This window comes from Mauremys reevesii, linkage group 7 (assembly GCF_016161935.1).
Source record: "Mauremys reevesii isolate NIE-2019 linkage group 7, ASM1616193v1, whole genome shotgun sequence".
NCBI lineage: Eukaryota > Metazoa > Chordata > Testudines > Geoemydidae > Mauremys > Mauremys reevesii.
The window spans coordinates 113,959,250-113,980,893 of record NC_052629.1 but is presented as its reverse complement, the minus strand read 5'-3'; the positions used below and the strand labels follow the sequence as shown (position 1 = coordinate 113,980,893).

The 21,644-nt window shown below is 41.1% G+C and overlaps 1 protein-coding gene across 11 annotated transcripts in view; it reads left to right on the top strand.

Moving 5' to 3' along the window:
- CHL1 (cell adhesion molecule L1 like) overlaps positions 1-21,644 on the top strand; it is a 185,824-nt gene that overhangs the window by 76,275 nt on the left and 87,905 nt on the right. For 9 of the 11 annotated variants that reach the window (XR_005601363.1, XR_005601364.1, XM_039548073.1 and 6 more), the window contains exon 1: positions 8,475-8,529. The exons of the other annotated variants lie outside the window; for them this stretch is intronic. Coding sequence is in view for 7 of the 9 variants with exons in the window: in XM_039548073.1 (XP_039404007.1) it covers positions 8,501-8,529 (29 nt within the window). In the remaining 2 variants the exon portion in view is untranslated. Of the gene's footprint in view, positions 1-8,474; positions 8,530-21,644 lie in introns of those variants that run through there. 11 annotated transcript variants of the gene reach the window in all.

Genomic DNA, 21,644 nt, shown 5'->3' with positions numbered 1-21,644 from the left:
GATTCCCCAATTTATGCAGCTCGGGCATCCCTGCACTCCTTGATGGGGAATATCCCTGAAGTAATATTTGTCTGACTAAGTAGAAATAATATCTGAGCTCTTTGGGTAAATTTCCTATATGATTAACTCATCCCTGGTGATAAGTCACCATGATAGATGTTCATACTGTCCTAGTTAAACTGTCTGCATGGTAATGTAATAATAATGTAATAAATGCAGAGGGAACCCCCTTTTTTATATGAGCCAGACTGCTGCACATGTATGTTTAACTGACATTTCAACCCTTTCCCTTTGAATCCATCTTCATATCAGTGAAGACATACTTCAGTTTTGAAAACATGAATTTTATGCCCCAAACCTTCAAACAGACTTCCCCCCCTCCAGTCCTCATGTCCACTACTACTTTATTTCAACTCTAAGGAAGAATTGCAACATTTTAGACATAAAACCGAGTCTTTTATTCATCAGTTGCCCAAACATTCCTGAAAACAGGCCAGGAAGAAAATTTGGACTTGTGAGAAGATCTAAAGAGACTCCAGTGTTTTACTTGTACTCAAATGCCACTGATTGCTGGCATCAAATGTTTCATGCTTTATATTATCTGCGTTTTCTATCGTAGATTGGTCATGGGGATACGTGACGGGTATGTTGTTTGTTGCAGCTCATGTTGCAATCAGTTATCATCTATCATTTGCAAAACACACACTGGATCACTGTAACTCTAAATGCTCACATCTAACATTCCATCATCTAGAATTAAGACCTTTTGGCTCTGAGGTTGTGAATACTATTTCTTTTACTGTAGCAGGATATCAGGAGGTTGGGAAGTGGAGACGGTTTGAGGGAGAAAATGCAGTGAAACACAGAGATGGCTTTGGAGAATAATACTGTTTTCCTTATTCTAATAATGTTCCTTGTTCAGTGTTAGAGGAAAGTGACTTTTCTTTCAGGGTTTTCTTGCATGAGAGTCCTATAAGGAAATGATTTTTTTTGAAACTATGAATGATGGGAAAAGTGGAAGCATGTAGCCTGATAAAGCACAGTACACTATGATGGGGTGTCATTCCCCTGCTTGTGTCCACATTCTCGTGCTAGCTGGTAGCGGCAGCGGACGTATGGCTGAGCCATGCCAAGTACATGCCCACTGGTTTCAGGCGGGTTTGTACTTGGCACATATGTTATGGTAGTACGCTGCTATTTATACTTGCACTAGCTCAGTGAGAACTAGCGTATGTGTGTACACGAGCAAAGGAATCACACCCCAGCTCGTAGTGTAGAGGTAGCCTGAGAGTACTCGGATGCAATGCAGTATTAGACAAGCTAATTTATTCTGAAATTACATGCCTATGCATACATAAACAGTAGATAAAGATAAGTAATTTCTCATATCTTTGATTTGTAATTGGCTTACATGCTGGAAACATTAATGGAATAGCGTACAATAAGATGTGAAGAATTAGATGTACAATATGAAGAATTAGGTTTAAATGGCAATTAGATTAATAAAATCTCATGATCACTTCTGTCATTTACTAAAGTTTATGCTTTGCATTTTGAAGATTCTCAAAACCAGGCAACAGCCCTCATTACCGATCGTGTTGAAATAGTGGTGAAAACAAGAGATGAATTTATTACAATCAAAAAGAAAAGAAACAAGATGATTTTTTTCTTTGAGATCAACATTCTTATCTCTTCTGCTTTTAAGGGACTTGACCCAAAGTCTGTGGGTTTTGTTGTTGTTGTTTTATGTCTGCCTGTACACACCACAGCATTAGAATGCAAAAGTCTCTTTATAATTGGAATATTGAAAACAAATAATTCAGAATTTTTATGCCACTGCTCACTAGATCTAGTTAGAGAGTCAGAGACAGGCACAAGTAGCCAATGGCATGAAACAGTGGAATGCCCCTTCTCGCCTCCATGTAAAAATATAACGAGTCCTAATCAAGTTTCCTTCTAAGGAGGAAACAGAAGTGTGGGGAAAATTTCCCAATCCCCTTTAAGCAAGTGGAGCACTTGCAGTACGTCACTGGTGCACAGGAAAGCAATTAATCATTTAAACAGCACTACAAAGAGACAAGATTTCAGTAGCTCTGCCAGGGGTGAGCTGACGGCCGGGATTAGTGGAGGGGCTATTTTCTTTTTCTTTAGATGAATGCAGCTGTTTATTTCTGTATATTTAATATATGGCATAGGTGGCAAGAGGATTGGATAGGCAGCTTACTCAATGATGAGACAAATCATAGTAAATTAACAATCATCCAAGAATCACCTATTTCAAACATAAGTCTGTAATATCATAGTAATACCTTTATTAGTCAAGGGAAATCTTCATCCAGTCCTGCAAACTCCCAGTGGATTTGCTTTTGAGCCCTTGGTGAAGATATCCTTATGTTTTGGATTTTTTGTTTTGTTTTGTTTTTCTTTGGGTTTTTTGTATGTCAAAATTGCTGCCTTCTTGGTCTGGAATGTCAGGAACTTGGAATTTCATCAAAGAAAGTTTTGACATTGTGAAAACCATGCAAGGTTGTTCTGAGGACAGTTGCACATTGAAGCCTGTATCTCTTTTTGGTTTTTGGTTTTGTTTTATCAAAAAAGCAGGCTGTGCTTTTCACTGACATGTCAGAGTGTCTCCTGACTGTACCCATATTGCTAAAAGGACATTCATATTTGACATTTAGATAGGAAGAGATCAGTGAAATATGATCTTGTCAGGATAGAGCAGTTTAAGGAGTCCCATACTATGGTGGTGCTACAGCAGGAGCTGCTAATCAGAAAAAGAGCAGAAAGCTGTGGATAGGCAAACTCATAGAAAATAGTCCTTTTATTTCACCTTACATTTTTGTTCTTTGGTGGGAGGAAAAAAATGCTTCCATTTTTATAAATAGTCTTCTCCCTTGAACAGGCCATGACATGTGTGCTGAGATGTGCCTACTTATATATTCTTCAATTTCTTTGAACTTTCATATATTGATTTGGTCTTTTCAGATGTTGTTTAGTTTATCTCCATCATAGCCATTGCTTATTACGTGAGGGCCAGGGCTAGGTGGCAAAATGTAATAGTGCCCTACCACTTTTATCTTTTGAAAGTTGAGATCAATCCTTAATTTTGTTAACCTGTTTCATTTTCATTTGTGATTTCAATCACACACATGCACAAATTTGATTTGATTGGCAGTTTCTAGTAGCCTAGAGCTGTGCTAGCAAGCCTGTACAATGACTTTATGTGTGTGTGCCTAAAGGCAGTTCTATTAGTTCTCTCACTTTAGTAAGCAGTACATTTACTCACCAAATTATGAAATAAAAATAAAATTGTATGTTTTCTGTAACTTGGCATTAGTTAGATTTGATACACATTCTGAATTAAATATGCCTTGTAGTGGTTCATCCTACATTAGCTGGCTAAGCATATATTGTAGCCAATATTTTTTTTTTCAAAGATGGATTTGTATTGTATCACTGGTTGTAAAACACCAAGACTTTTCTTGGTCACTCTCCCTCGAAAGCTAGTTAGACTTTTGTATCAATAGGGACTAAGACAGTCTTCGTAACTGGGCAGGGCTAAAACACAGAGATTTATTCCTAAAGAATGTGTTTTCTAGAGAGTTTGTATGACTTCGGAATAATACAGGCCTTTCTAATAAAAAGAGTGGTATCGTCTTTATGAAGCCAGCCAGTGCACAAGCCAAAAAGAGCTTGGAGAAAAGTAGGTGTATGTGTGCACTAAAGAACAATAAGTATTTATACCTCGTTGCAAAAGTTAGGACAGTTGCAAATTGAAGAGTGCATATGTTAACACTGGCTTGAGTTAGAAACATCTTAGGCTATGTTGTGCTCTGCATCCCCCAATCCCCATATAACTTCAATGTAGTTGCAAGATCTTAAAGCAGGGCAGAATTTGCCCTTTGGTTATGTAATTCTGTTAGATATTAGCTCCCCTTTACAGCAGCCAAACATCCTCAGGATCATTGTTTCTGAAGGAGAATTAACTTTTCTTTATCAATAATGTAGTTTGGTGGCTAGTGTCACCCTGCTAGTCAGCAAATGTGGGGGGAGCCCCATTCTGAACACTCCTTGCTAGCAGAATCTCTCCCTACCCCATGTTTTACTCCAATGAAAGGTCAACATCGGGGTGCCATTGCAGGAATTGAACTCCAAGTCACTAAAATATCCACCCTACGCAGTCTAATTGCTAATTGCTGCGTGAAACAAGATTAACTTTAATGTGTAAAGATCCACTTAAACCAGCTTACTGGACACACTGATCAAACGTTCTGCTCCCGGGAAGATGGGCTCCTGTGCTATCCATTTCTGGGACGAGTCTCCAATATAGAGCCTTTTCTAATTATCAGAGCAAGCACTTGGATACTATGGTGACAGATGCTGGTACAGAATCCAAAGAATAACAGAGATATTAATAAAATGATCTTATTAAAAAGGATGGAAAGGATGATCTAGTGATTAAGGTGGGTATTAATTCAGAGGGAATATATGGACCCAAAGAGTCAGAGGTGTTAATGTGAGCCTCTCACTGTCCAGCTTTAAACAGTGTTAAACGAGGTTCGGGTTTGATATAGAGATTTCAGCCTGTGTGGTACTATGGCAAACACACCATTAAAACATCTTTTTAACCTTTTATTAAAGATACAGAACTAGGAAAAACAGTTAAAGCATTTAAAATGTAAAGTATCAAGTAAGGTTTTCAGTTTGACAAAATCTTTTGTTCCCTTTTCCTTCAGCTGGAGAGTTTTTTATTTTTATTTTTTTAAACCTGTCTGACAGTCTGTTAAGATGGTATAAAAGATGACATTTGTCCTTCTGTAAAAAAGAGAAGAAGTTAGTTGAGATGGGCAGGCACAGTCATTGTTGCTGCTGCTGTTACAGACCAATTCCGTTTTCTGGGAGAAAAAAACAGACAAATACACTTGAAAGGAGAAAGGAAAGAACAGCAAAGAGGAAATGCAGCTTTTGTTTTTAGTGTTGACTTTCACTTGCAATTATTGCTGGAAAAAACATAGACACAGCACATGGTCTTACCAGCCACTCCAAGGCCTGGCAAACTTATGCCAGCATTCGGCTGTTTAGGGCATTGCTTCTAGTTGCCTCTTTCTTACAGCAGTGTTTCACATTGCTGGTCTGAATAACAAGCCCTTAGTCTCTGTGTTGTATGTACGACTGGGATACTAGCACTTTCCTATTTCACAAGGTTGTTTGTAAGGATAAATACGTTTAAAGAGTGTGAGAGGCTCAGTATGAGTATGTGAGATAGGTAAAGTTAAATTGCATGTTCTAATTTCAGAAGAAACAGGGTGGCTCTTAAAAGTTTGTTATTGAACTCTTGTTTTTTAATGCAGTTTTGCAGGGGGTGGGGGTGAGGGGTGTTTCTATCAATCTCTTATATCTTTATACAATAAAGTGCTGAGCAGGAAACTGTTGTTGGGACCATGGAGAAAGCTTGGTAAGTGCCTTATTTCATGGTTCTGCTTCCACACACCATGGACAAAATACAGAGGACAAAACAAATAAGCTGAGATTTTCAAAAGCATCTCTGCAATTCAGGTGCCCAAGCTCCCATTTATTTCAATGGGAACTGGGTGTCCAAATCCCTCATATTTTTCCAGTTAAAAAATGGTAAGCTCCCTCATCACACATCTGGGGGGCTCGGACACCCTGGAGAAATTCCTGTAGAGCCTGCTACTGCTCCCATTGAAGTCAAAAAGAATTTTGCTGTTGATTTCAGTGGAAGAAGAATCTGGTTCCTCTTCTAGGCTCTGATTCAACAAGATACTTAAACAAATGCTAACTTTAAGTCTTGCTGAGTTGAGGTCCTAGAACCCAGCCAAGTGCCCAGGACTTTGAACTAAACATGGGAACCATCTCTGAACACTGCAAAAGGAAGCACTATATTAGCCAAGTAGATTAGAGAGTCTTGACATTTATTCCACATTTCTGTCACTTGACACTAATAACATCAGGTGCTTTGCCGCTCTCCACAGGTCTCCTTACATATTCCACCTGAATGTTTCACTACCTGTATGTTTTAATATACTTGATCAGGCATAAACCATTCCAGACTATTATGCACTAGGGCATCAGTGCCTTTTTTGTACAGTTTTATGTCTCACAGCCTGTTGGTCTTTTGATCAATACAGTGGAGAGTTTTGTAATGGGGCGAGGCATGTATGTGCTATTTCTTGCAGAATTTTTACCTGGGAGGATGTTCATTTTATTTTCACAATTTCATTTTTCTTTGCTACAGAACTGATCTCTTAAAAGACCAGATCAATTCAAGGGTTAATTATAAGTCTTAGCCCCAAATGTGTATCTTGAAACCTGCAAAGGTATAAATCAGGATCTCAGAGTGATCTGGTTAGTATTATATGCTTAGGGGAAGGTTTTAAATTATGATAGGTGTCATTTCCCTACTTGCTGGTTGTCCAGGTCAGCTGTTGCGAGACTGGTAATGCACTAAGTTACAGCACATTGTTTGTATACCTTTTCGTAGACTTATATAGTTGTAAATTATTAGAAATTGCCCACTGAATTAGCATTCTATCCCTTTATAAAACCAGGAAATTAAACTAATTTAGGTAAAAAGAAACCACAGATAACCAAAGATTCTCTTCTGAGATCCAGCTCTTCTGCATCACTCAGCTGGCATAAAAGGGCTGGACTGCGGCTGAAAATTGCCAGCAAAAAATTCCCTCCTCAGAAAGGAACCTTCTTTCTGGTGTACTCTGTGCCACTCTCCAGGTCTATATCTCTGCCTTGCCCTTTCTTCTGTTTGAGATGGGGTGGGGATAGGGGCATGGCAAAGCTTCTTAATGGACATTAAAGAAGTAGTACAACTTAGAGCAGCTTAGCAGCTGCTCTGAGTCACATCAGGAATGACCTGGCTCTGAGAAACGGCTCCCTGTTGTTCAGGCCACTCCTCTGTGCATTCTAGTGCAGGAGACAATCTGCCCCAATATCTCTATCTTAAATCTGGAACACATTTCTTTCTGTCTCATTTTAATTGTCCTTTATTGCATGGTTGGTGTCAGAGACTCCAAAATGCTTTATCAACTGACTTGACAAACTACATACAGTTTGTAGGAAATCACTTTACCCAGTACTGAAGTGCAGCCTCCTCTGAGGTGAAATGCAGTAGCTGCTTTAACAGCATTTTGCAGTGCCTATAGATCTAATCAAATAGATCATTAAGAGATCCTCCTGATCAGGGCCACGCAGAGGATTCAGGGGGCCTGGGGCAAAGCAATTTTGGGGGGCCCTTCCATAAAAAAGTTGCAATAATATAGAATACTATATTCTCGTGTGGGCCCCACTTGCCCCCCCCCCCCCCGGGCAGCCCTGCTCCTGATTACATTGGATTCATGAAGCTATTCTTTAGAATAATACTTCTAAAACCAACATTTGCTGCATATAAAACCTTCTAAACCCATTCTGTTTGCTTAATATTTTGACAGCAGATGAAGAACATGCAGTAGCTTTTGGCTTATGCTTTGTCAAAATGATTGTCAGGGAGCTTAATGAGCTTCATGCCAGACCAATAGCTTTAGTAACATATGTCTCCAGGAAAAAAAAAAATCTTACTCATGCTGGTTTGCCATATAGTACTTCTCAGCAGGAAAGCACTATCTCCTTGCTTAGTTTATAAATGTAACCTTTAAATGTTTCAAGCTACCTATTTCAAGCTAGGACTTAATCACCCTTGAATTGAGCCAGTCCATTAAAAAAACTATTCTGTACTGAAGAAAAATTGGAAGTGATTTCTAGTGCAAATTGCATGATGTGAGTAAGCTGCCTCTTTTTTTTTTTACTAATTTGAACTGTCTATTCTTGCATTCATTAACAAATTCCCTTAAATTAGCAGATACTGAAATCAGAATTTTGAAAACGGCTTCTTTAAAATAACAGCTTATGAAAATTCTTTCCTGCTCCTTGCATCTTTCACAAAGAACAATTAGTAGATTACATGGTAACTAATTTCAAGGCAGAACAATTACTCTACAGGTTTGCAATATACAGTGATGTGCTATGTGGTCACTTGTAATTTAAAACGGATTGTTTCCCTGAGATGTACTAATTGCAGATTAAGTGATATATAATTTTGTGAACTACTTGATAATTCTAGAATATTATGAAATCTCCTGGGCGTGTAATTACTACAAACCTTTACTTGACTTTACCACATAATATTAGTGTCCTATCTAGTATGATACTACATAGATATTTGAGCCTGATAAAATAAAGTAATGGTGCAGTGGTTACAGAAGAAAACTGCAAGGCATCCAAATATTAATGTTCTCCCTGCAAAAAATAAGCATTTTAAATCCATAACAAATGGAAAGCTATGCTAATGGGAGTCAACTCTGAACCAATGCTCCAGTGTGACTTTTAGGGGCAAAGAAAAGACTATCTTTTGGAGGAAACTTAAAACCAAGGTCCTGACTAGTTGTAATTAAGGAACACATGACATTCCTTGTAAGTATGGTGGTTAATGAGAGTTCTGGCCAAATTCCAGCACAGGTCAGTATCAGTTGGCTACATTGTTCTTCTCTCTTTCTCCTCTCTTGTGGAGCATTGTTGTGTGCTGCTAACCAGTTGTCGTGTTTCGATTTCATTACTTGATGATGTGATTCCCTGTGCATAGTTTAAATGTAAGTTTTTATCATGTGCTAGCCTCCTTTACAATGAAAGGTGACCTACAATTTTATTGTTATTTCTATGGCAAGTCTAGTAAGTCTTAAAAGTGTAAATATTTGTCTAAATTAGTGTTAAATGCTAAAATACTAAATAAATGGAACAATATATTATTTTCATTACTTGCTTTATGCTGCCTGATGACACTTACTGGGGGTGGGTGGGATGGTAGCCGTTTGGTACAACAATACAGGTGTCCCATGGAAGCACAGGATCAGACGCTCCCTCACAGTGGTGTCAGTCAGGAGTATCTACTTTGAAATCAAAGGAGATGGGCTGATATAAACCTAGAATAGTTGAGAGCAGAATCTATTCTGTCTGTATGTGAATTTTGTATACATTTGTATTTTTCATGTAGCCTGCTTATATATACACACATCCCTGCTTGCTACAACTCAGCCTTTCTTGCAAAAATGATTATACAATATATCTGTCAATTTGGAGAGCTTTAACCTGTGCAGAATGCTCAGCTGTATTAAACAATCTGCTGCTGTGCTCTGCTTCAGTGAACCCTCCTTCTCTTTGGCTCCTGGAAGACTCCTGCAGCTGTGTTGGGGATCTTGTTACTTTGAGCCCCTTGCTTCTCCCAGATTCTTAATTTCCTTTTAGTTCCTCTCCAAATGACTCTCATTGCCCCTTTCCCTCCAAGTGACTTACCTGCTGCTCTGACCTCACTGCTTTTCCTCTCCCTCACTCAGTCTGTACAGTCCCTTGCTTCTAAATGAATCTGCCTCTCCTGCCATTTTAACCACTTCAGCCAGCTTCTGGGACCTGTTCACCAGCCCCCTGTCTTTCCACATCTTATTAAGGCTGCTTCAAAGCCCTACAACAGGGGTCGGCAACCTTTCAGAAGTGGTGTGCTGAGTCTTCATTTATTCACTTTAATTTAAGGTTTCGCATGTCAGTAATATATTTTAACATTTTTAGAAGGTCGTTTTCTATAAGTCTATAATATGTAACTAAACTATTGTATATAAAGTAAATAAGATTTTTTTAAACATTTAAGAAGCTTCATTTAAAATTAAATTAAAATGCAGAGCCCCCCCGGACTGGTGGCCAGGACCCGGGCAGTGTGAGTGCCACTGAAAATCAGCTCACGTGCCGTCTTCGGTATGCGTGCCATAGGTTGCCTACTCCTGCCCTACAGAGTAGCAGCCACCTACTCTGGGCTGACAAGGGGAGGGTGGGAAGCTGGTACAAATTACCGGGGCCCAGCGGTCTGGAAGGGGGCCCGGGGCCCGGCTTCCCCAGCTTCGTCGGCCTGGTCCACCCTTGCTGGGGGGCCTGAAAATTTTTTTTCACTGGCTCTGAACCCAGTCTTGGTGGTCCTGGCCACCCTGTGGTCTCTGCTCTCATTTCCTCCTATGTGCCATCTGGCTGCTTCTTTATCTTCACCGCCTTTTCCCATTCTGAATCATGCACTCATTAATGCTGCTTTATTGCTTGGGAATACTTTCCATACTTCAGTGTGCCACACATCCCATTTCCTACTTTCTGATTCCTCCGTTAAATGGCATCATGGGTTGTTAGTTGTCTCTCAATGCCCATAACCAGTCATTTTACCAGCAAAAAGACCTAAAACCAAAACACAAGAAAACATCCGTACTGTCCATCTTGCAGACAGTCTGGGCTCTAAGAGACAAGATGAGGTCTTTCCTTCTTTCTCCCATTCCGTCTGCAGGCCAAATTAGGACCCGATCGACACCTGGTCAATCCAGAGGTATAACTGACTGGAACATAGTAAACAATTCGCTGATGCATGTAGTAGTCAACTCAGTCATTTGTAGGTGGGTTAGCTCTGCAGGCCTAACAGGAACACAAGAAAGTGCAAACCTATGTTTGTCTAAAATTTAAACAGATGTGATTTTGAATACACACAGGGCACCAATCTGCTGAGTAAGAGTGAGCTATTTCTGCTCAGTCACTTTTCAGGAGTAGAACCATGTTTGAAATCCAGTTCTCCCAGGAATGCTTCCTCTCTTGTTCCTCTCACATTGCTACGCTTCTCTCCACACCATCCTGCTCCCAAAACTGTCGTGTGTCCTTGTATTGTCTTGAATTGTTTGTCTGGTATATTTTATATCATAAGTTACTGGGGAGAAGGAACACATCTTATTCTGTGAAGAGTTGTGAAAATGTACAGTGCTGTAGAAATGATTTGTAATAATAATTAGTAAAGTTTAATTATGTAAGTGGCATTTATCATTATTAAATTCAGATGAGTTTTGTTTCTTGTCCTTTGTGTTGATAGATTTCTCTGGTAGCAATTGACGTACTGCATATCATAAGAGAGAGGTCTTTAAAGCAAAGCCAGAGGATACTTGACAGACCTGTTATCTTCACAAGAACAAATGCTGTTGCAAAGAAGATGGGGATGTGGGGAAGAGGGAGGGTGAGAGAGAGGACCCCGCACAGCAGCAAATATTTAATTAAAATTGCTGCCTGGGCTGGCGAGTCATGGCAGCAGCTGCTTAAACAGAGATTTGTCCTTTAAATAACTCCAGTTAAATAAAAGGAGGAAAAAAGGAGTATAGCTAGAAAAGCTCAAAGGACATGTACTATAATGGAGGAGCCTGGCCTTCATGCCCATGTTGCAATGGCTCTAGCAGTCAATTGCTCCTTTTTTCACCAAGTGCTTTCATTCTGTACTGGAAGGCGGGGCCCTGGGCTGCAGGGAGAGAGTGAGCTGCATGCTGCTGTGAACTGCAGGCTGTGTTCTCTATTGTGTAATCTTTACATAAAAAGAATCCATTTGTTAAGTACAAGCTCCTGTGAACAATATACTTCCATGGCTACTTATAACTCACCAGCGTTGCCAAAATCTCATGATTTTGTCGTGAGTCTCATGATAATTCTTGCTTTCCTTAAAGTCCCAACTCCTGGAGTCAAGTGGATTATGTGATGATTTCAGCCTTCATTCTTAAAAAAAAAGTGAGTTTTTACCCCTTGTGGCTGCACAGAAAGCTTCAAAATGTTACCCCAGTCCTTTTTAAAGGCCCATAAAGCAGAAGGCAAATAAAAACACCAAATCTATTATTTTGTTACATAATCTTACGATTTTAAAGCCAATTTCAAGATTTTTTGTAAGCCTGACTCATGATTTTTGAACATTTGGGGTTGGCAACATTGCTCAATGTACCTGATGCTCAGTGTTTCTGGGCCAGACCCGCCAAACTGTTCAACACCTCCTGGAAGAGTGTCCATTCCCCTTAACGTCCTTGGAATCCAAATAGAAGAGAGGGTGGTTGGTATCTTCCAGAAGATACCAATCACCTTGTAGGATATGTCTTGGGATTCAATTTGCAACCTTGCAGCCTGATGCTTTGAGGAGCTGAGCCCCAGCAGCACCTTTGAAGACAATAGGAGTTGTTAGCATTCAACATCTCTTAAGATCAGAGATAAGTTAAAGGTCTATTTGTCTGAAGTTTTTGTTTTATTTCCTGGGATTAGGGAGGTTCTTTGAATGTCGGATTGTCAGAAACTTGGGGACTTGGGCAGTCGTGGCGCATGAGTCATGCCTAGGGGTTACAAGAGGAGTCAGATAGACAGGAATCGGTGCCTAGGATCAGAGCTGGAGTCAGAGGTCAGGAATTGGAGCCAAGTTTCTGTAACCCACACACCACCTCGGTGTGGTGGTCTGTCTCATCTAGTGGCACTGAGACCACTTAGACAGAGACTAATGAGCCTGCTCTACAGCCTTAGCTAAGAGCCACGTGGCTTTTAGCTCATGCAGTAGAGGCTCATGCATTTTGCTCCAGAGTTCCCAGGTTTGATCCCACCCACCGACGACCGGGGGTCTGACAGCATTACAGTTAGGAGCTGGGTTATCGGGAGAGAATCAAGGCAGGAGCAGAGCTAGAAATCAGCAGGCACAAGAGCTATTGCAGTGAGGGGCAAATGCTGATCTGGTTTGCTGGTGTGCTGACTACCTTCCCACCAATCAGGCAGCCTAATGCAGGCCAGCTGCACTCATCATGTTGCCCACAGACTAGATCTGCTGCGGGCCCTGATTCCTGACGCTGACAGTGCTTCAGAGTTTTTCCATTTAATCTCCCTCCTTCCATTTCAGTGCACGCTGCATATTAAGAACACCATCATGCAAATATAAGCTCCTGATAACATCCATGTAACATTAGAATAGGATAAACTCTAAGGACTAGATCAGGGACTGGCAGCCTTTGGCACGTGGGCTGTCAGGGAAATCCACTGGCAGGCCGGGATGGTTTGTTTATCTGCGGGTTTGGCCGATCGCGAACCACAGCCAGTGGGAGCTGCCATCCCAGGCCAATGGGGGCGGCGGGAAGTGGTGGCCAGCACATCCCTCAGCCTGTGCCACTTCCCGCAGCCCCCATTGGCCTGGAACAGTGAACCACAGCCAGTGGGAGCTGCGATTGGCCGAACCTGCAGACACTGCAGGTAAACAAACTGTCCCGGCCCACCAGCAGCTTTCCCTGATGGGCCACATGCCAAAGGTTGCTGATCCCTGGACTAGATTCAGACTTTTGGAAAAGTCCTGAGGAAGGGGATGTGAAAGCTACACCAACTGTGGAGTAGTCCCTGAGTCCTTTCTGAGGGTATGTCTACACTACAAGTGGTATAGTGGCCCAGCTGCAGTTTTGTCACTGTAGTTCAGCAGTGTAGACACTACAACAGTGACGGAGGGGGTTTTTCCCATTGCTGTAATAAATCCATCCCCTTGAGAGGCAATAGCTAGTTTGACAGAAGAATTTTTCCATTGACCTAGCAGTGTCTCTGCTGGAGCTTAGGCTCTCTTAACTTTTCACACCCTGAGTGACGTAGCTAGGTCAACTTAAGGTTTAGGTGTAGCCTGACTCTCAATTCCATCCCTGCTTTCTCCTGAGAGCCAAGGGTTTACTGCTGGCCCCTAGCAGCACCAATCCCCCATGCCAACCAGTAAGGGAGTAGAGGTAAGGCTCTGTCAAGTCCCGTCCCATTGTCTTCCCTTCCCTACCCATCTGATCCATGCAGCGGGTACGCATGTGTGTAGTCCTGTGTATTTCAGAAAGCTTCTAGACTCAATAACTGGGTAGTCTGTATAGTGCATTTGACTTCCTCTTAATCCTTTGTGAGGGCAAGTAGTCTGAGTCAGAATCTAGTAGTAAATTTAATAATTAGCATAAAATACCTTGTATGTGAATATTCGAATAAACACACATGTATAAAGGATAACAGCACCTGAAAACAAATCATTCACTGAAAACATTTCACTTCCAATTCTTAGTGGAAGGGGGCAAATGAATAGTGATCCAGTCAAATTATTTATTTAGAGAAGCAGAACTACGAGCAAGTCCTTTTCCTTTCTCTGAAAGATACTGTGTTCATATTGCATGGAAGTCCACCAGATTTCTTCAGATTAATTGATTGATATCTGATACAGTACTCTAAGGACAAAGGCATTAATGGAGAGCAATGTTTGGAAGACACCTTCATCATTAAAGTGTTAAACAAATACAATAAAATAAGCCTAAACAAATAGTTACTAGTGCTGATGTTCAGAATTAATTCCTCTTATCAACCATTCAATTCCCCTGAAAGCCTCAAAACAAAATAGATCCATTAACATCAGCTATTGAAACGAGATGATGACCTGATAAATTGTAATAGTATACTACTTAATATAATATCTCAGACTCTTCCATTAACATTGTATACACTGTACTCTGCTGAGATGTCTGTTGTACCATAACACTTCCTCATATACCTTATCTGAGATCTGTAGCCTGATTTGGGGTGGGTTAGTAGGGTCAGTGGAGTTTATCCACTTAATTTAGTTTTATTTAATAATTAATTTTCTAATTAATTAATAATATTAGTAGATATTAATAATATGGGTATAATTTACCAATATGTATGATCAAAAGATAAGAGTTCATCTTAAATCAGGCTTTGCAGAATTTATACAAGAAGATTGGGGTATATGACAGGAACTTACACTGAGACAAAATTAGTCAATCAAGACCTTTTATTTAAAATCAATGAAACAATAGGTAAAATGTTAAATGTAAAAAAATGTAAAATGTTAAAAGCAGTTTGAGATTACAAAGTTACAAATATCACAGTTCTATAAGAAATATACCTATGATAATAAACAGTTCTAAATTCACTAGTGCAGTAGCACTAGGGTGTTGTTCACACCTCTGATAGATAGAGGAAGTCATGAAAATGGTTATGAGTTAAACCTTCTATAAAGGTAAAGCAGAAATTAGATTCTTTTATACTTATAGCTTTGAAAAGAAATAATACCATGACTTATCAGTAGTTTGACAGCCTTCAAAGGGGAGACAAGGTGAGACGATAAGAAAGATAGCTGGATGTATCGCCTGCCTAATGGTGGATTGTCACCCTTTTTATAGGGAGAAATCCTTCCTCCTATGCCCAAATTTGTCTTTCCCCCACGGAAAGGTTAGGGTACCATCCCTCATAGGCCCACATAGATATGCGTATGAGTGACAGATATGTACGCAATTTGTGGTGTACTTGTTAGATTTGTGGGCAAAAATCCCCACTTTTCACCCTTACTAGGTGAAAGATCTTCAGACATTCAAAAGGTCCCCAGACATTTGCGTCGGTTTATATTCTATTATTACTTTTCTGAGTAAGGGTCCTAAAGGTTGCTTTCAGCGTCACACAGGAAATTGGCCAGGGTGTCTGGCCTGGATGTCTATAGGTGTCTTGCATTACAGCTATTGCAAATGATTCTATAATCTATAAAGCCTACACACTTTTATCAAAAAGACATTTTATACAGACCAACAGATTAATCCTCAGGGCTACAGATCATAACGGTGCTAAAAGAAGATAAATGCGATAGAATAGTGTCATGCACTTCCATTATGTATGGTTATTTTTCTTCCTTATCCTTTATTTTTAAGTTTTAAAGATGCTCCTTGATTTAGAAAAAAAACCGTAAGCCTGTAACTTAGGAAATGCTAAAGCTGAGAATCCATCCTTCATTCAGTACAATATTACATGTAGGTATTAAAGATTTCTTACCTAAGAAGTTGAAACCACCTGGGCAAACTTGCCCAAATTCTGCATTTTCTTTACCCAAGGTAAAATTCTTTGTATTTCTGTATAGTGCAGCTCCATTGAGATGAACGGGAGAGCCATTCATAAAAGAGAACAAGAATCTCTGAGTTGGGCTCTGACATACTATTTGAGGCTGGTGGAAGTGTTGATGGGGAAGGGGATGCTGGCTTGGTCTTGCTCCTCATTCAGACAAAACTCACTGGGATTAGCCTAAATAAGGAATGAGTACGGACTGCAGTATTTGGCTTAATGTGATGTATCTGAAATTTAACTTACACCATTAAAATATTTTTCATATTATTTATATGGTTAAATGATTAATTTCCACTTGATTTTGTTGAATTAATCCCTCATAGCTCTTGTAGTGTAAGAAATGATGGAAGCTTGATGGGTTTGACTTATCAGGAAATGCAAGCACTCTAAAAACCTCTCTGAAGCTGGAAGAGCTAATCTTTCATTACATAGGGAAGGGGAAAAATCAGAGGAAAGAAGTAAATACACAAGACTCTGTTGTCATGAAACCTTCCATTGTTATGAGTGAGTGAATGCAGTTTAAATTAGATCTACGTGATGTCTTGGTGGATTTCACTTTCCAGTAGCAGCACTATCTTTAGATATAAGTGTGGTATCCGTATAAGCAGAGATTTGTGCCGATTTTTGATGTTAAGGTCTGCTTTGTTTTAAGACTTTGGAACAAGAAGCAGCCAGCATTTTCCTCTCAAAATCCTCGGGGAATGTGCTGGGATTGCTTATAAATATATTTCGTTGAGGGGGAGGGGAGAGAAATGTTGAGAAAGCTACTTTCATATCACAAGACAGTGAATTCAGACTCAAGACTCTGATATAAAAGGCAACAAACAAAACCTGCTGCTACCAGAGCAATGCACCTTGCAGATAAGTCTGCCTTCCTGAGTTACATCAGAAACAACTAATATCTAATGGATCACATGGGAATAATAGCTATTTTCTATGGTTTATAGAGGTAATTCTTTTGTAATTAAATACCTTTTTCTCCTATAGTCAATGTCATCTAGTTGCAAGTGCAGGGAACTCTCGAATGAACACAAGCCCCATGCTGTGAAAATCACTACACAGAATGGAAACCTCATTGCAGTACAGTGGTTACCACCACTGGAGTCAAATGATTTTCATGGCGTCAGAATTGTTTCCATACTGTGAGTTGCTATGTATTTTAAATGGAGAGCTTATGGATTGCACTTTGCTATTTTATTTTTCTCATTTACTACCTGATAAAGTACAATGTTCATCTTGTGATGAACTTACAATGGATAACATATGCATATGGGAGGAGAAAGTGTGCTATTTTAACCCAAACTTTACACTGGATGAACAATTAAATCTGACTCCAATCCTGCAAGGAGTTATGCACAGATAGACCCTTTTCACCACAGGCACCAACTTGGTCCTTTCCTGGGGGGCGCTTGACCAACTCCACCCCTTTCCCCAAGGCCCCACCCCTGCCGTGGCTCTTCCTGCTCCCTCCCCTACCCATCCCTTCTCTTTCTGCCTCTGCCCTGCCCCCTCCCCTGAGTGCACCCTGCCCTCACTCCTCCCTGTCAGTGCCTCCTGCATGTCACTAAACAGCTGATCCGCAGCAGGTGGGAGGTGCTCAGAGGAAGGGGGAGGCATTGATTGGCAAGGTCCGCTGGTAGGCGGGAGGCACTGGGAGAAGAGGGAAGAGCTGATGGGGGCAGCCGGTGAGTGCTGAGCACTCACCATTTTTCCCTGTGGGTGCTTCAGCCCCGGAGCACCCACGAAGTTGACACTTATGGTTATCACTACATTGTGAAGACACTGGAACACTTCATGTCTGTCTGCCTAGTGAGCATTTTGTAGAGTATGGGTCTTAATGGCTAAAACGAACTATGGGAGCTTAAAACCTGCTCCTCTTACTCATGCACAACTCCAAATAAAGCCGTGTATTACTTCAATATAATATATTTATTTTTAACCTTAGAAAGGTTGCATTGTCATAATTCAATGCAATTAAATATACTGTGTTTTAAAAAGCAGAGAGACTGGGGAGTAGGAGGGGACAATAAGAAAAAATGCCCTTGACAGAAATTTATTTTCCGATCATGACAGTTTGCATCAAGTTCATTTGGGAAAATCTGCTGTTAACCATGTCCGTTGGAAAACAAACAAACTGCAAACTGTGTTTATTGTCTCTGTGCTGTTGACATTCCATCATTTCTAGTCATCATGTTGATACTTTACTTTGTATTATACTTCACGGTTGACCTATGAGATAAAATGCTAATCGCTGTTGAAAATTTCAATTAACATAAAACTAGTTTCAGCCAGAAATGTTGTCAGCTCACTTCCTCGATCTCGTATTATAAGTCAAAAAGTAATAGCAAGAGAGTAATGGAACACATGTATATTTTTAAAGGCGTAATGTGCTCTCAGTTATACCCACAGAGCTCCAATTAAGGCTGTGTTGGTATCACTGAAGGCACAATCTGACTGTCCATTATTTGTATTGACCCAGATATAATCATAATACATATAGAATTGTTTGGTCAAGAAGACTGAGAGGACCACATCAATACTGACTGGTTTTCTTTATAAAATTATCATCTCAGCAGCGATCATGTGTTGCCAGGAATGTTGCCTACTGCTGCAGTTCTTAGAGACACAAAACCCCATTGACTTAAGAGGAGCAAGCATGGCATCACTGAGAGTAAGCAAGCTGAAAATATGGGGATGATTTCCCACTGAAGGGGTAACTTAAGTTACTGGAAAAATATTCCAAGCCTTTGTAATTTTAAGACCTGATCCAAACCCAGTTGAAGTTGATATAAAGAACTGCAGTGGGATTTGGATCAGGCCTGTAAAGAGAAATGAGTTATTTTGGCAAAACCAAAGGTTGCGTGCTCTTTCGGAACATACACTCCTAATTGCTAATGAGGAGGCTATGTATTATCAATTATTGTAAATATGAAAAACCAGTCCATTAGTGACCATTAGAATCCATGTTTTCTGAGTCATTTCTTTAGTTTTCAGTCACCACGGGTGTGTAAAAGGCATGAAAGGCCTTACAAAATAGGCCCTTTGTAGGTTGTAATTTAGCAGTGCTGTGATTCAGCTCATAGATGTCCCAAACAAATTAAATCACAGAGGCTGTCAGAGGCAATCATAAGGGCAGAATAGTGACTATAGTGGCAGGAAAATATCAACTACTGTAGACAGCTTTTTAGCAGATTGAAAACATAGGTTGCAGTATACTGTGAGCCTTTAATAAGACTTTATTTTAGGATTATGTGCAATGAAGGGATTTAAATGCACAGCAACAAGTCACAAACATACCCAAACATCTCCATTACATAGTCAATGACGATCAACAAGATATTTATAATTTTTCTCTTAGAGACTTGAGTAGGCAGTTGCAAAGTGAAAAAACTTCAGGAGTGGTATATGACATTATCTGAAGTAACTAATGAACACACTAAAAAGCACTGAATTTGCCATGGCAAAATTATAACTATTTATGGACAGAGGCCCAAATTTTCAATCCAGTCTAACCAGGTCTCTGGTTTTGTGCCTGTAGTTTGATTGGAACAAAGTTGATTGGCACAGATATCTAAGGCCAAGATGTGCAAAAATATGTGGTTAATAGGGTTGCCAACTTTCTAATAGCATAAAGTTCAACATCCTTGCCCCACCTCTTCTCCGAGGTCCCGCCCTTGTTTGCTCCATCCCCCCTCCCTCTGTCACTCACCCTCCCCCACCCTCACTTTCACCAGGCTGGGGCAGGGAGTTGAGGTATGGGCGGGGGGAGGATTCCGGCTGGGAGGGTAGGCTCTGGGCTGGGGCCAGGGATGAGGGGCTTGGGGTGCAGGAGGGGGCTGGGGCAGGGGGTTGGGATGTTGGAGGGGGAGAGAGCTCTGGGAGGGAATTTGGATGCAGGAGGGGACTTGGGCTGGGGCAGGGGGTTGAGGTGCAGGAGAGGGTTCGGGGCATGGGGTGCTGGTGGCACTTATCATGGCTCATGGGAAGCAGCCGCTGGGTCCCTGCAGCCCCTAGATGCATGGGCGGCCAGGAAGGTTCCATGTGCTGCCCTTGCGCCCGCAGGCACTGCCCCTGCATCTCCCATGGGTTGCGGTTCCTGGCCAATGGAAGCTGTGGAGCTGGCCTTTGGGGCGGGGGCAGTGCATGGCACCTCCCTGGCCGCCCATGCACCTTGGGGCTGCAGAAACCTGGTGGCCGCTTCCAGGAGCTGTGTGGAACTAGGGCAGGCAGGGCGCCTGCCTTAACCCTGGACCCCCACTGCACCACTGATCAGACTTTTAACGGCCCAGTCGGCAGTGCCTACCGGAGATTCTATGGTCCCTTTTCAACCCGGCGTTCCGGTCAAAAACTGGATTCCTGGCAACCGTGGTGGCTAATGCTAGGCTCCTAAGTCCATATTTAGGCACCTCAGTAGATGGCCAGATTTTCAAACGTGCTGGGGCCTTTGTAGCCCCCAGTGAAGTCAATGTAAAGCTTTTACTTACAAGTAAATGGCTTAAACCGTGTGTGACGTTGCAGTCTATATGATTTTATAAAAATATGCTAATGAGTGAATATAATGTAACTGGAATATGCTTCATGCAGAAGGTCTCTTGTAAGGTATCATTACAAAGCTTATAATCTACTGAGTGTGGTCATCCTATTTGTATAAATGTATCACTCTTGTATGTGAAACTAGAAATATGAAGTATAACTCTGAGGGTCTATTATAATTATGCAAAGTGTGGGCCATTAATGGTGGTTTGGAATCTTGATGGCTCCCATCAACCAGGACAATTGACAGTGGATGGCTCTGTTTGCAGGCAAGCCTTCCTGTGAGTCAGGCTGGGAGGAATGAAGGCTTGGAGTCTTACAGTGACATGTGATCATGTCACCTGAACTGGAATCCATCTTTAACCTAGTGCTTTTCCATTGAGAAGTGGGGGGTGGGAACCCAGAAGGACAAAGGATTCCCGCCTTATGCAAAATAGATATAAATGGGTGGAACAGAACAAAGGGGAGAGCCATCATGAAGAATCCCCTAGCTACCACCAGAGCTCTGCTGTAGATTCCCTTTGTGACTCTGGACATGTCTCTTATTTTATCTGTGCCTCTGTTTGCCATATGTCAAATGGAGATAGTAATACCTAGTTTCTCTCATTTGTTGTCTATTTATATTGTAAGCTCTTTGTGGAGGGACCACTCTTAAATGGGAAACTCTCTCATTGACTTAAAAGCGCTTTGGATCAGACCTAGCTGGGGCTAAACCTAAATCCATCTGGAAGCTGAAGCTAGTGAGGAATGTGGCAGCCATCTTTGTAAGCAGTATATTTTGCTGTAAACATATGGCAGTGGTGTTCTGGGATCTGCATGGGCTATGTCTTTTGACTGCTGGTAGAGATTAAAGTGTTAGTTTTGACTTATAAAGCCTCAAATAGCTTAGGACCTTCAGAGACCTTCTCTCTCTCTATGGCACTCTACTTGAGCTAAGATCAGCAAGGTGGTCTGGGCTGCCTCTGGCATAAAAGAGAGAAGGTTTCTTAGATAATGCTCTGCAAGCGAGTCTCTTCCTTTGGAAATGCTGTCTCTCCTTGGTCTGAAAGATCCCAAAGTCATTGATTGTCTGGGTATGTTGCAAAGCCTGTCTGTCTGAGTGGGCATAGGTGGAGGGAGGGCAAAGGCCTCTGATTGTGGGATTTCTCTCAGATGGGAATTTGTGGTAAGGGTGAATGTTTTAGGTCATACAGGTCTGGTGAACGGCAATTTAAGGCCAAGATTTTCAAAAAACAATAGTGGTGCCTCAACTTTTTAATGCTGAATTGGACACAACTCGAATTTTCCATTAAATTCTGAGCATCCACTCTGTGAAAACCAGGCCC